Genomic DNA, 14,356 nt, shown 5'->3' with positions numbered 1-14,356 from the left:
AGTATGATATGATAATATTGATAGGGGGCCATTACATTTTCAGCCGAAGCTGCAAGCGATCTAATGTCAATCAGCAGATCATGCTGGCCCCAAAGCTGTTTTGGCCGATTCAAGAATCCCATAGTAAAAGTAAAGCCTTTTTTATGACACTGCGTTAAGTGCTCTGCGTATCCACGGAGAGCCCTCTCCATCGTCTTAAACCCTGTTGGAGACCCTCTCCGTAGCCCGATGTGTGCCTCCAAAAAATGTTACTATCCGTCGAGGCTACTCAGAACAATGGAGACTGCAGGGCTCTCATTGGTCAGCTAACGTCTCATTCCCACAGCCCCTAGCATTCCAGCGGTGAATTGTAATACCACACTGAAAACTGCAACGCACAACCTCGAAAAGCTCAACTCCGGTGAACATCTGTGTGGTCACGGAGTTGGATACCCGGAGTACTATAATGGAACCCTAAGAGTTCCATATGAATCCAATTGACTCTTTGCTCTTTTCTTTAAGGCGTCCTGTGGAGGGGGCAGTGGGAAGGGTCATGTTTTTTTTACCAGCTGTACCAGAGAGACAAAGGAGATGAGGCGGCAAGTTCACCCTGTTGCACATTTGTTTTGTTTGCTTGTAACACCGGAAAATAAACCTCCCGGAACTTAATATCCCGACTGGACAGTTGACTCTTTGCCCTCACTGCGTAAGATTCATCCCCCTGGTGCCTTAGTGGCTATTTTGACTACGTTGCTTAGTTTGATTTCTTTATATTCCAGTTATTGTTTTATTGAGGACAAATCGCCACTACAGTAAGGTTGGATATTTAAGCATGTGTTGCAAGATGCAATATTAAGGCTAAGTGTGACAGTTTCTCTCCAGAATTGAAGTCAAAGTAATACCTCATTTATTACATAATTGGCTCAGTTATTACATTTTCAAAGGATTTTTTTGATACAAGGCAAATAACGTAATAACCAGCCGACAACTTAATATGTTAATACATTATTGGCAAAAAGTTATTACGTGATTGGCTCAACAACTTTATTACATTATCGGCAAGTTATTACGTTATTGGCTTTATTACATTTAAATCATTACGTTATTGGCGGTTATTGTGTTATTGGCCGTTAATACATTATTGGTTGCTACAGTCCCCATTACTTGGATAGTAATGGGGGAAACTCCACACGCACCCCAAGAAAATAATGGCAACTGGCAGCTCAGCAGAACAAAGAGGATGGGAGGAATTTCTGCTCCAGACAAGGGTAGGGAGTCTGTCCACATCTAGCAACACACATCTCAGCAGCGTCTCGCAGGATGGTTCTCTCCCAGTTCTGCCTGGGCTGTAACAACACTCGGTTGGTTTCCAGGAGAGGTGCTTGTGGTTGGCCAATGACTAATCTTGGTGGAGGACTCAGTCTTTGGGGTTCAGCAAGTTCACCACGTTCTACTAACTTCAGTTGGGCGAGGCCAATGATGACTGTATGTGCTGACACAAATATATCATATCAAAAAGCCTTGTGCAGGTCTGAGTACATTTCATGAACCAATACATTTGACCAAAAGCATTACCATGCTGGAAAATCGTTCATAGGAAGGATTAGGTTCCATATTGTATATCACTTTTAGGTAATAAACATTTGTATATGTTTTCATTGCATATCCGATCATTTTGTTTCTATATTTTAAATCTTCATCATTTGTTTTCATAGCATTGGTCATATGTTCAACATTCATACAAGTTCCGTATGCATCTGCTTATTGAATCATTTTCATTTCATATTCGTCCCCTGATTTAAATGTAATAAAAAAAGAAATGTTATACATTTACATTTACATTTAGGGCATTTAGCAGACGCTTTTATCCAAAGCGACTTACAATAAGTGCATTTCTTACAGTAAGTACATTTGTCAAAAGAAGTGAAACAATATATCGCTGTCGGTACAGTAAAGACGTTCATAGAACCAAGTGCAAGTATTACAATCGCTAGGCTAACCCATTCCCCATGTAAAGCAGCGATAGCAGCTACTGTAGATGCTACACAATTAAGTACCTTGAATAAGTGCAATGTACAAGTGCCAGGACGTACAACATTCAATGGTGGCTGTGCATTGGTTTCTATGCAGAGTCGAGATGAACTCTGAACAGGTGAGTTTTGAGTCTTTTGCGGAAGCTGGTGAGCGACTCTGCGGTCCTGACATCGGTAGGGAGCTCGTTCCACCACTGAGGTCCCAAAACAGAGAAAAGTTGTGACTTTGCTGATCGACCTTTGCTTGCTCTTAGCGATGGCGGTACCAGACGTCCAGCTGAGGTAGTTGAGCGGAGGGATCGAGCTGGGGTGTGTGGCTTTACTAATGCTTGGAGGTAGGCAGGGGCAGTTCCATCGACTGCCTTGTATGCCAGTACCATCATCTTGTATCTGATGCGAGCTATTACAGGGAGCCAGTGGAGGTCTCGGATGAGGGGGTTACATGTGAGAACTTTGGTAGGTTGAACACGAGGCGCGCTGCCGCATTCTGGATGCGCTGCAAGGGTTTAATCGCAGAGGCAGGGAGTCCAGCCAGGAGCGAGTTGCAGTAGTCGAGGCGGGAGATGGTCAGTGATTGGACTAGAAGCTGAGCTGCTTCCCTTGTGAGAAGGGCCGGATCCTGTGGATGTTGTAAAGTGCAAATCTGCAGGACCAGGCCACCGCAGTGATGTTTGCGGTGCAGCATAACTGATTGTCCAACACTACACCAAGGTTTTTGGCAGTTGGAGAAGGAGATACAGTGATGTTCTCAACAGTGACCAGTAAGTCCATGTGTGGGCAATCTTTCCCTGGTATTAGGAGGAGCTCAGCCTTGTTGAGGTTAAGCCTCAGGTGATGGGCAGTTGTCCAGGTGCTGACTTCTGCCAGACATTCAGATATGCGTGTTGCAATCAGGGCTTTGTCAGATGAGGGAAAAGAGAGAAATAGCTGAGTGTCGTCAGCGTAGCAGTGATAGGAAAAGCCGAATAACTGCTGCAACAGAAGAGGTCCCAGTACCGAGCCATGAGGGACACCTGTATCAAGCGTGCAAGGTTTGGACAAGGAGCCATTCCATGTTACCTGATAAGTGCGATTCATCAGGTAGGACGTGAACCAGGAAAGGGCAGATTCAGCTATGCCAAGCTCGGCGAGAGTGGCGAGGAGGATCTGTTGGTTCACAGTGTCAAATGCTGCAGACAGGTCAAGGAGAATGAGAACCGATGAGAGGGACGAGGCTCTGGCCTCCCGGAGGGACTCAGTCACCGCGAGGAGAGCCGTCTCAGTGGAGTGTGCTTTTTTGAAGCCTGACTGGTGAGGGTCAAGCAGGTTGCTAGATGAGAGATAGGAGGACAGTTGGTGAGCGACGGCACGTTCCAATGTTTTAGAGAGGAATGAAAAAAGAGATACCGGTCTGTAATTCTGGATGTCAGTAGTATCAAGCGTTGGTTTTTTGTTTTTTTTTTCCACAGCCCAGACTATGGATTGAGGTAATCTGTGTCTCAATCCAAACATCAAGCCCATTCTAGTACAATGCAACCTCACATCGGCTCGGAAAATGCTTGGGATTCCAATTTATTTATTTATCAGCGAGAGAGGAGCAAAATAAAATGGTTTGACAAAGACAGATTTTGTCAAACCATCTCCAGATCTGATCTGATCACATCAATGTCCCAGCTTTGCTATGCTTCATTAGACAGTCTCAGCAATATCCCACTTTCCTATTTTCATTGAGTGACCCCATGTGAAGTCCTGTCCCCCAGGTTGGGAAACATTGGGCCACAGCCACCCTGCACGGAAAAGGGTCAATGAATTACTTTGTTCCTTGTTGTTTGTGTGAACTTTAATAAGCAGGTGCTAGAACTGCCAGAGGTGTGGTGTGTGTTGGTGCGTTTGTTAGCACCTTGTGTCCGTGCTTGCAAATTAAAATTAGTAGGTGCTGTTTTAGTTCACATGCATGTTTGAGATAGAGAGTGACAGGGAGTGACAGAGAGAGAGAGAGAGAGAGAGAGAGAGAGAGAGAGAGAGAGAGAGAGAGAGAGAGAGAGAGTGTGACAGTAACTCAAGGGGAGAATAATTTGGACTGGTAGCTGGCCAGCAGTCTATCAGATTGGCCTATTCTCACATGCGGCGTGATCAATTCCCAGCCTGACTTTATCAGTGCCTGGTGAGTGAGTCAGCTCATTATTCCTTTGGGGAACATGTCCTGAATACATTTCACTTTCTATCACCCTGAACACACGAACACACTGTCACAACACTGAGCAGAGGAATGTGTGCAAGTAGGGAAGAATGGTGTCAGGCACTGCGTTCATCCCCATACCCACAGTCTACCTGAGAAAGGTACCTACTCCTGAATGACCTGTGTCTGAATTCACTGTAAGTCACTTTCAATATCTAGTCTCTCATTATCCACTTAAAGTCCACAAGATTTCCCCTTTCGCAAAGCATGGGCCATAAGGTTGTGGAAATTGGGGTACGAAACCCAGTGTCTTGTAGCAGGGAGTCAAACACCACTCCGCTAGATGTTGATTACAAAAGATAATTTAAATTCTGCAAATAATAAAACATGAAGGGCAAATCAATAATGAAATGGAAAAAGATGAATCCTTAATCCTTACCTGCAGTGTAAGAGACATAAGACCTGGTTAGGCCGCTTACCATAACCTAGCTGAATACATCAGAGAACATAAGCGCCACCATTTCCCAGCACGCATTCTCGCACAAAAGAAACAACCAAAGAGCGACCATGTGATAGTGCATGGCATGCTGACTCACCTGAACAAACTGTATGCTCACCCTCCTAAACAAACCTGACCACAACATTAACACACACACACCACTCTTCCTCATGCCCAAAGCACATACACACACAGACACACAGAGCCAGCACCAAAACTTTGCCCTAGAAAGTCACATGCGTCTCGTTGGCTCATTGTACAGGAGACAAAGACGACGTTGAGCTCTCTCCAGTCCACACATCCTTTCCCACACTCAGGGCTCATTCTGCCTTCCTGACTTCTTCTGAAAAGAAAAGAGAAGCGAGAGAGACGGAGCTACGGAGAGAGTAAAGTAATAAAAGGGAAACCTGTTTCTGCTCGGTTGCTCGACAAACAGACACAGTAACAGACACAGTAACACACACGTCAGTGAGTGCCATGAGTCACCTTATTCTTAGGACAGCTATTGCACAGAGATGGAATGCAGAGGGCCTAAATAGAACAGCCACCATTCCAGACAGGCTCTCTGCTGATGCCCATCCTTGTTGTGAGAGAGAGAGGAAGGCTTGGGCAGGGACAGATCTCTGCATCACCTTTTAGAGTCTGGCAGAGCAAGAGGATGACCTTGTGGTGCTGGTGGTGGGGAGTTAATGACCGAGTGCCGATAGAGGGAACTGCAGATGGTAGGACAGTATGAAACGTTGGAACACAGCCCTCATGGGAGGGTCCAGAATAGCTTACAGTAAAAAATGCTTAACAAAGAAAAATATTAAAAATACTATCAATAGCAGTCAGGTTGGCTTCTTTTGTGTAATTATATTTGTATTGATTATTTTATTTATTGTGCTTTCATTAAAAGTTTCTTCCACATATCCAGATTCCATGAGCCAGTTAAAAGCCATGAAGACATGATTCAGTATCCCTCACTTTCAGTACATGTGGTATACTGAAAGTTGAATGCTTTTCAGCCACTTTCAGAATTTCTCTAGATTTAGTCATTTTCAGCACACTATTCAATGACCTCAGATAGCAGAATCAAGGATAAGTTTTTCCTTTTTGGGTGACTTAATCAATATTAAGCTCCTTGTTGGCCATGGCTATGTCCTACTGAGCTCTAGATGGGAGAATAGATTTCAACAAAGTTGCTTTTTTTGCCTTCTCAGTGTTTTTTAGGACATCCGGACATGACTGTAAATACACACACACAAACACACACACACACACACACAGACTCACACACACACACACACACACACACACACAGAATGAGAGACCATCCACATTTTCGGTGCTTTGATTAGCAAACGCAAGTTGCTGTTACTATGCTTGTTCAGCTTATTGCAATAGTAGCGATTGGCCAACTCTTGTGCAACATGCAGTGACAAACACATATGGTCACACACACACACTAACACACACACACACACACACACACACACACACACACACACACACCAACACACTTAACATGCCCACTCATTATTACAGCATATGTCATGGGGTTTATCCTGAATATCATCATTGTCACATGTCATCTGGGAAAGTTGCCATCTTCAGTTTACTTTCACTTTGAGTAGTCCGACCTTGACCCTAACCCTTGACCCTCATCACCTTGAAGGAAACCCTAGGAACGTCTTCGTACCTTTAGTCAGTGGAGTAGTGGACTGCCTGGTGGCGGACTCAAAGGCTGAGATACTTGTTTACGGTTTACAGTGTGTTTTATGTGAATGCTTATAGCCTGGCTCAGCCTGGCTTTATGGGGGTGACTCATGTCCACATAACAAACAGTCACAGCATGGAAAGATATGGGGATGTGGAAGCCAGTGCTTACGTTCACACACTGCGGCGCGGCATTAGCCAGTGTACACACCCTGCTGGGTGCGTATACGTTCTGAACGTTATTCCTTTAAAAGTCACTACTGAGAATTGTGGAGTGTTCAGTGTAATTTCAAATAAAAACAAAAGCAAAGTCGCAATATCCTTGAGCAAGAGGATAAACACGCTCAGTTAATAATTATCTAGAGCAAGTGATGTTTTCCAGTGGAGAGATATCAGCCTGTATCCTTATTATCCTCACATGCTGTGTGTCACAATAGCCTACCAGTCATGGAAACCAAGTGAGGCGATCAGTCATAAACTGTTGATAAATGACAGTGGTGACACATTCACTTCAACTAAACTACAACGTTGTGGTTTGAATGGCTATTATAGCCAATTGGGGAAAGGCAACGGGATTGTTCTTTATTTTTGACGCTCAGAAGGTAAAAATATTTATTATAAGGCAGGTTGTTGAACTGGATCGTGTATTGCGAGGGTAATACGAGTATTGCTCAACTGTTGTGTCACCAGCAGAGGAGGCTGGCCAATGAGAGCGGGCGGAGCTCAAGCCGGGCTGTGTGTGTGAATAGCAGCAACAGCATCAGAGCACTCTCTCACTCCGCGCGAGAAGGTCTCTCGCTACGCCCGACGCAGAAGGAGAAGGAATTTCTCCTCCTCCCCCTCCCCCCCCCCCCTCCCCCCCCCCAGAAAGAGGAGCGTATGGACTGAGCCCCTGAAGTATTTTTGGATGTGAAGGACTGGAAACACAACTCATCGCCGCATCGTAGGGAAACATTTTGCTGTACTCGTTTCTTCCCGTCACCTTTTTTGAGAAGTTTACCTTCCAGTAGTTTCACCGGACTCATGGATCACAGAAGGCAACGCGCGTCGGGACATTTCTTCTAGCCATTTCCACAGAAACTAATCCACCGCACCGGTTCGGGGGTCCTGGATTGACGTGAACCGGTGTTTTAGTCTCGAGATGAACGTGCAGCCGAGGAGCCCCGTGCGCGTCCCCGGTCCTCGGGTCGGACTCAAGAGGCTCGACCCCGCGGACGACCAGCCTGTGGTCAAACGCGCAAGGCTGAGCCCCCCTGAGCTGCGGGACGCCCCGCAGCGGGTCGCGGTGCTGGGGACCCCTCCAGGGCCCCCCGCCGGGATCCCCAGTTCCCCCGCCGTCCCCCCTGTTCCCCACCAGGGACCCTCCAGGATAGGGCCGTTCCTGCTGCTGCCTCTGGCCGAGCGGGATGGCGTGCACACCGCGCTGAACACCGACACGGGGGACGAGCTGGTGTGCAAGGTATGTGCTGAACCACATTGTGCAATGTCTCAGAATGAAGCGTTACAGGAGAGTGTTGCTCAACCTCCTGTCTGTGCCTTCAGCTCGCACGACATCATCTTTTTCTTTAATCGCCCATTGGACAACCATCCTTCAAAATGATCCACATTATGATTCATATGCTTATGCATATGCCATATGCATGCAACTCCATATGCATGACGCCTTGCGTCGCCTCCCTCATGGTGTGCGGTGTCAGTGGCTCAAATCCTTAGCGAACATGTTCTATAGCAGTCCATCGGAGTAACTGGCAGTACACCGCAACTTACTGAGATCGAACTCATTAACATGTACGTCACTGCTCACAGTATGCCAGAGCGCACCCCTATCAGAGTGCACCCCTATCTTGCCTTTCCTTGTTTTGCCTCTGCTCTCTGTTTGGTTGAGGGCTCAGCCAATCACAGATGATGATAAACACAGCAGACTGGAATGTCCAAAGCCATTCAGGAGCATTTTTTGCACTGCACTCATGCTTAGGTACAGTAATATACACGGCCACATCTCTCTCATCTCACATCTTCTATTGGTTGACTGTCGGGGAGTCACATCATTATATCCCCCCACCCCACACACACACACACACACATGCAAACACTCTAATGTAAAATAAATCACAGTTTAGGATTTTAAAGACAAATTTATTCAGATACAGATCAGGATATGCCTGACAACACAAACCTCCCTTTCCTCTCAATGTCTGACATGTGTACCGACTGAATATTAATCTCTCTCTCTCTCTCTCTCTCTCTCTCTCTCTCTCTCTCTCTCTCTCTCTCTCTCTCTCTCTCTCCCCCTCCGCTCTCTCTCTCTCTCTCTCTCTCTCTCTCTCTCCCCCTCCGCTCTCTCTCTCTCTCTCTCTCTCTCTCTCTCTCTCTCTCTCTCTCTCTCTCTCTCTCCCCCTCCGCTCTCTCTCTCTCTCTCTCTCTTACTCTCTGCTCTCTCTCTCTCTCTCTCGCTCTCTCTCTCTCTCTCTCTCTCTCTCCCCCTCCCGCTCTCTCTCTCTCTCTCTCCCCCTCCGCTCTCTCTCTGTCTCTGTCTCTCTCTCTCTCTCTCTCTCTCTCTCTCTCTCTCTCTCTCTCTCTTCTCTCTCTCTTCTCTCTCTCTCTCTCTCTCTCTCCCCCTCCGCTCTCTCTCCCCCTCCAGGTGTTTGACATGGGTGTGTACCAGGAGAAGGTCCGGGCCTACAGCGCTCTGCCGCCCCACCGCAACGTTGCGGCGGTGCGGGACATTGTGCTGGGCGAGCGCCGGGCCTACGTCTTCCGGGACAAGGAGCACGGCGACCTCCACGGCCTGGTGAAGGGCTGCCGGCGCCTGGACGAGGGACACGCCCGCAGGCTCTTCAGGCAGGTGGCGCGCGCCGTGGCGCACTGCCACCGCCACGGCGTCGTGCTCGGAGACCTCAAGCTGCGCAAGTTCGTCTTCGGCGACGAGAAGAGGTGAGGGGTTTGGATGGGTTACTGTGTTTTGCTGAATGGTAAATTGACTGCATTTACAACGCACTTCTCTAATTAGTGGTCCCTCAAAGCACTTTACAATACTGCTTCACATTCACACATTCATCCACACATTCACACACCGACGGCGGTGTCAGCCATGCAGGGCGACGGCCAGCTCATCGGGAGCAGTCAGGGTGAGGTGTCCTGCTCAGGGATACATCGACACTCAGCTAGGAGGAGCCGGGGAACAAACCAGCAACCTTCCGGTTACCAGCCAACCTGCTCTTCCTCCTGAGCCACATGGCGCCCGAATGCTAAATCCACAGTTTAATTTGGGGGGAGGGAAATTGGAACCAGGATGTTTGATAATGAAGTTGTTGGTCAGGCCAGGTCACCCAAACACAGCCCAGACCAGGGGACTCGTGCAACGACATGCCTTTAACCCCATTTGATTATTTTCTCTATACTACTTCTAAAGCCTTGTGTGTTTAAGTTGAGATTTGGACCAGGATCAATTGTAGCAATACTTTGTCAACCACTAAATCACTTTCTTCTACTATAACTTTTTTTAGGCTGTTTCCTTTAACCACCGTTTTCTAAAATGATTTTTTTTACATTCTCAGAAAATAGATGTACTTGACGTCTAGGAGATTAGGTCTTTCTGGAAAGTGAAACATATTCCTCTTGATGTGGGCTGACTGTGATAGCGCACTGTGCCCTTTATCAAATGGTGGAATCAGATATGGATGTGAGTAGCTGCCCCCGTTTCAATAGTTATTTGTCAGATGTATGCAGGTCTGTGTGGCTGCAGGTTGGATAGTCGTGTTTATGAGCAGACACTGATCATCTCTCTGTCTATAAGTTATGGTGTGTGTGTGTGTGTGTGTGTGTGTGTGTGTGTGTGTGTGTGGCATCTAGTCATTGTTGTTTATTTGATGTTAAGACTCATTAGACTGAATTCCACCTCCCTTCTTCTGCTGCATAAACTTCCCCACACCCAGCCATTATACTACAGTACATTACTATGCCATTATTCACCACTTCATTTAATTTCTCGTCATTAACATGACAGCTCAAAGCAGCTCAATAGAGGGGAAAACAATGAGGGTTTCCAAAGCAATATCGAAGTATCTTAAGTCCATCTTGTGGGCTTAGGTAAACATAGACTCTTACATACCCTTTTTGTCCTTGCCCCCATCTCTTTGAAACATGCACGTCCACACTCTCAATAGTCCTTTACTTTGGCAAGCTCACTTTTGTGTGTGTGTTCTGCATGTGTGCTTGGTGTGTGTGTGTGTTTGTGTGTGTGCTTGGTGTGTGTGTGTGTGTGTGTGTGTGTGTGTGTCTGTGTGTGTGTGTGTGTGTGTGTGTGAGTGTGTCCAGTAAGCATATCTTGTGTTGGTCATTAGTGGAGGATCTGTTTCCCCTTGCTGACTGGTATACTGGCATAACATTGGCCGGCTGTTGACACAGAAACATTGATGCTTGTTGTGGCCCCGCCCATAAGACCCTCCTGACCGCCTCGTTGTGGCCCCGCCCATAAGACCCTCCTGACCGCCTCGTTGTGGCCCCGCCCATAAGACCCTCCTGACCGCCTCGTTGTGGCCCCGCCCATAAGACCCTCCTGACCGCCTCGTTGTGGCCCCGCCCATAAGACCATCCTGACCGCCTCGTTGTGGCCCCGCCCATCAGACCCTCCTGACCACCTCGTTGTGGCCCCGCCCTTAAGACCCTGCTGACCACGTCTTAAATAAGAGCAACCCATCCATATGGCTCATAGGCACAACTGAGGAACAGGCTCCTCCAGTTGCGCAATATGCTCCATTGCCATATTTTTTTTTCTACCAGTGATCTAGGCAAATGTGTTCCAATTGATGATCAGGGTTTGTTTAACCTAAAACAGGACCGGGTCATGTGCTGCCGAGTCTTCATCCACATGGATTTTGCACATGATTTTTTTGATCGGCGTCCGATTATCCTCCCCATGTCAGATTCACAATCTCTTCATCATCCTCCCTCTCCACAATCACTCAATGACGTATCGAGATACACCACAATGGCAGCACCCACATTAGAGAAGGACAACAATGCATTGAATGCTATCTCCATTCTCAGAAGAAGACACACACATTCCCATTGACACACAGGCACACACCCTCCCTACAGTGACTCTCACACGCACACACTTTCATGCATTGACAGTATACCACACTAGTGCAAAGCCAGTTTGAGGAAGGTGACTCGCACTCTGAAACATGCACAGCCTCATTGCTGGGCCAGCCTTCCCATGCGTCACTGATGTGGCAACAGCCATTTGAGGGTAATTATGGGATGGCTGGCGCCGAGAGTGTGGGACCCAGGTGCAGATAGCCACGGCATAGAGAGATAGAGAGGCAGGGAGGAGTGGGGGAGGGGGGAGGGCGGGGAATGTACTCTCAACACAAGGATGACTCACTTTCTCCACCTCTTTAACTCTCGCTGTTCTGTTTCCTCTCCCGTCTCTCCCCCCTCAGATCGGATCTGCCTTGTTCTTGTGAAGTTATCAGTTTGTTCTTGCATTGTGTTCATCTTGTCCCTGATTCTATTCAGTCCGTCTCACACAACCTGTTTTCTCCCCTCGCCTCGGAAATACTTTCAACATTTCTTAAGAGATCAGTCATTGTCATTTCGAAATTAGATTAAATAATATCCGAGGCAGCAGACAAAGTCATAGTTGCTCAAGTGCTTCCCTGTCTTTGTGTGTAGTCATTAACAACACTAAATATAGCATGCTATGTGTGATTGCACTAGGGTATATTTATAAGTCTGTGTTTTAATGCTGGTAAACTATCACAGCTGCCTAGGCGTTTTGGTTGGCTGTTAAGTCCTCTTCTTTAAATCAGTGGGAGAGAGTGAGTGAGTGAGTGAGTGAGTGAGTGAGTGAGTGAGTTAGTGCTTGCGTGTGTGCGTGTCCCTGCCTGAAAGCTTCCGGCCAAAAGGATTTTCCATGATGCCATTAGTGATTTCATCTTAACAAAGTTCTGAAATGTTTGACAGTGTTGGAAATAAGAATAGTCAGCAATAGATCCAGGGCACAAGGTCATGTCCAAAAAGACATGCCCGTTTGTTGCATCAAGGCATTATTTATTCACTGTCAAATGCTTCAGTTTCTGAGGGAACTTTAGCAATTGTGGGCTCCTGATTTCAACAACCCAGCACTCATTGGATATAGTTGCTGAAGTGCAGATATTCACAGGAAGAGGAATTTTACTTTCTGTTATAAATCAATTATTTTTGTTGTTTTCCAATCAGCCTTTTCAGTTCGTAAACGTGTCACCTTTGATGAAAACGCAACATTTAGATAAATCTGCTCCATTTACATTATTGTTCGACATGAATCCAAACCCGGAGCCCCTCTCTCAGCCCGTCCTAACCCCTCTGTTCTCCCCCCAAGGAGCAAGGTGAAACTGGAGAGTCTGGAGGACTGCCACGTGCTGGAGGACCCGCAGCACGACGCCATGTCCGACACCCACGGGTGCCCCGCGTACGTCAGCCCCGAGATCCTCAGCGGCTCTGCGCCTTACTCCGGCAAGATGGCAGACATGTGGAGCCTGGGGGTGATGCTGTACACCATGCTGGTGGGCCGCTACCCCTTCCACGACCCAGACCCCGCCACCCTCTTCTCTAAGATCCGCCGGGGCCAGTGCTGCCTGCCGGAGGGCCTCTCGCCGGGGGCCAAGTGTCTGCTGCAGAGCCTGTTGAGGAAGGAGCCTGCAGAGAGACTGACCGCCTCCGAGCTGCTCGCTCACCCCTGGTTCCGCCATCCACCGGCATCGCAGGAAGCGGCTTCGGGCGAACAGGAAGTGAGCTTGGCCGATCAGGCAGTTCCGTCGTTTGACGTCAAAGACGACGACGATTTGTTTTGCTGACTGCTGACTGCTCGCCCCCCACTCTCCAGAACCCTGGTCTCCTACCCCGGGCGGACTGCTTCCTTTTGGCCCCAAAGGACCAAACTAAAACAATGTTATGACAAGGGATTCATTATTTAACATCGGCACTTTTACAAAACAAACAATCCCTGTTTGGGTACTGTTGTGTATCCTTACACCTTCAAGCTTTCTACTTCAGCGTACTGTAGTTTTTGTTCCTTGGTTGAACTCCTTGTTTTGTCATGTTTGAACTCGCGAAGGGCATTGTTTTTGCACATATGGATTTACGGTGCATTTCTATACGTGTTTGTACGTTTTTTAGTTTTTTTCAACCATTTGGTGCTCATAAGGAGAAGATAAAAATCGACATTGAGGGACACATTTCTGCGGGCAAATGTGTCAGTCGATGTATCCATGTCAAACAGCAGTTACTAAGGCTTACCCTCAACCTGAACTCCGCACCAATCTGCAAGCATGAGAGCATAGAAAGACACAACAAGAGAGACACACCGAGTGAGAAACAACGAGAGAGGCGTGGTGATCCTCGCATCACGACTCTGGCCAACGTCAGCTGACTCAACGGCTGCAGGCACAACCTAACGCACGCTTTGTTCTGATAACATCTGATAACATCGCCGTGAAGGTACACGGCCAAGAAAAGAAAGGATGTGTCATGCTCAGATAGGGACAGGGGACTTAGGAGGGTTCAGATGGGAGAGGGGAGTGAAGAGGGCTCAGATGGTGAGGGAGGGGAGTGAAGAGGGCTCAGATGGTGAGGGAGGGGAGTGAAGAGGGCTCATATGAGGAGGGAGGGAGGGGGGGTGAAGGGGGCTCATATGGGGAGGGAGGGGGGAGTGAAGAGGGCTCAGATGGGTTGAAACACAGAGGAAGCCTTTGAAGGTTGTTACGCTGCAAACATCAGGTGACAAGAAGATGTTCAGCAAAACATATAGATGACCCAAGTCCTTTTCTTAACAGCATGGGTGACATTAAGACATAATGATGACAAGGTAAATAATCTGTATTCCAAACCTTTTGCAGAAAAAATGTGAAATCTCACCCTGGCGTCCAACTCAAACTCCTCCATGCACTCTGAATTGACCAGATATACATATTGTATAATTACGTATTTCTATCAAGAATGCTT

The 14,356-nt window shown here is 47.4% G+C and overlaps 1 protein-coding gene across 1 annotated transcript; it reads left to right on the top strand.

The window, feature by feature from the left end:
* Positions 1-7,254: 7,254 nt before the first annotated feature.
* On the top strand, positions 7,255-13,977 carry trib1 (tribbles pseudokinase 1). Its single transcript, XM_079748915.1, has 3 exons — positions 7,255-7,826; positions 9,009-9,301; positions 12,735-13,977. Exons 1-3 carry the CDS (start codon positions 7,509-7,511, stop codon positions 13,207-13,209), a joined length of 1,086 nt encoding a protein of 361 aa, XP_079605041.1. The 5' UTR covers positions 7,255-7,508; the 3' UTR covers positions 13,210-13,977.
* The last annotated feature ends 379 nt before the right edge of the window (positions 13,978-14,356 follow it).

The sequence above is a fragment of the Pollachius pollachius genome, assembly GCF_949987615.1.
Source record: "Pollachius pollachius genome assembly, chromosome: 13".
Taxonomy (NCBI): Eukaryota; Metazoa; Chordata; class Actinopteri; order Gadiformes; family Gadidae; genus Pollachius; species Pollachius pollachius.
Note: the sequence above shows the minus strand (reverse complement) of the source record. Positions and strands in the feature narration are given on the sequence as shown.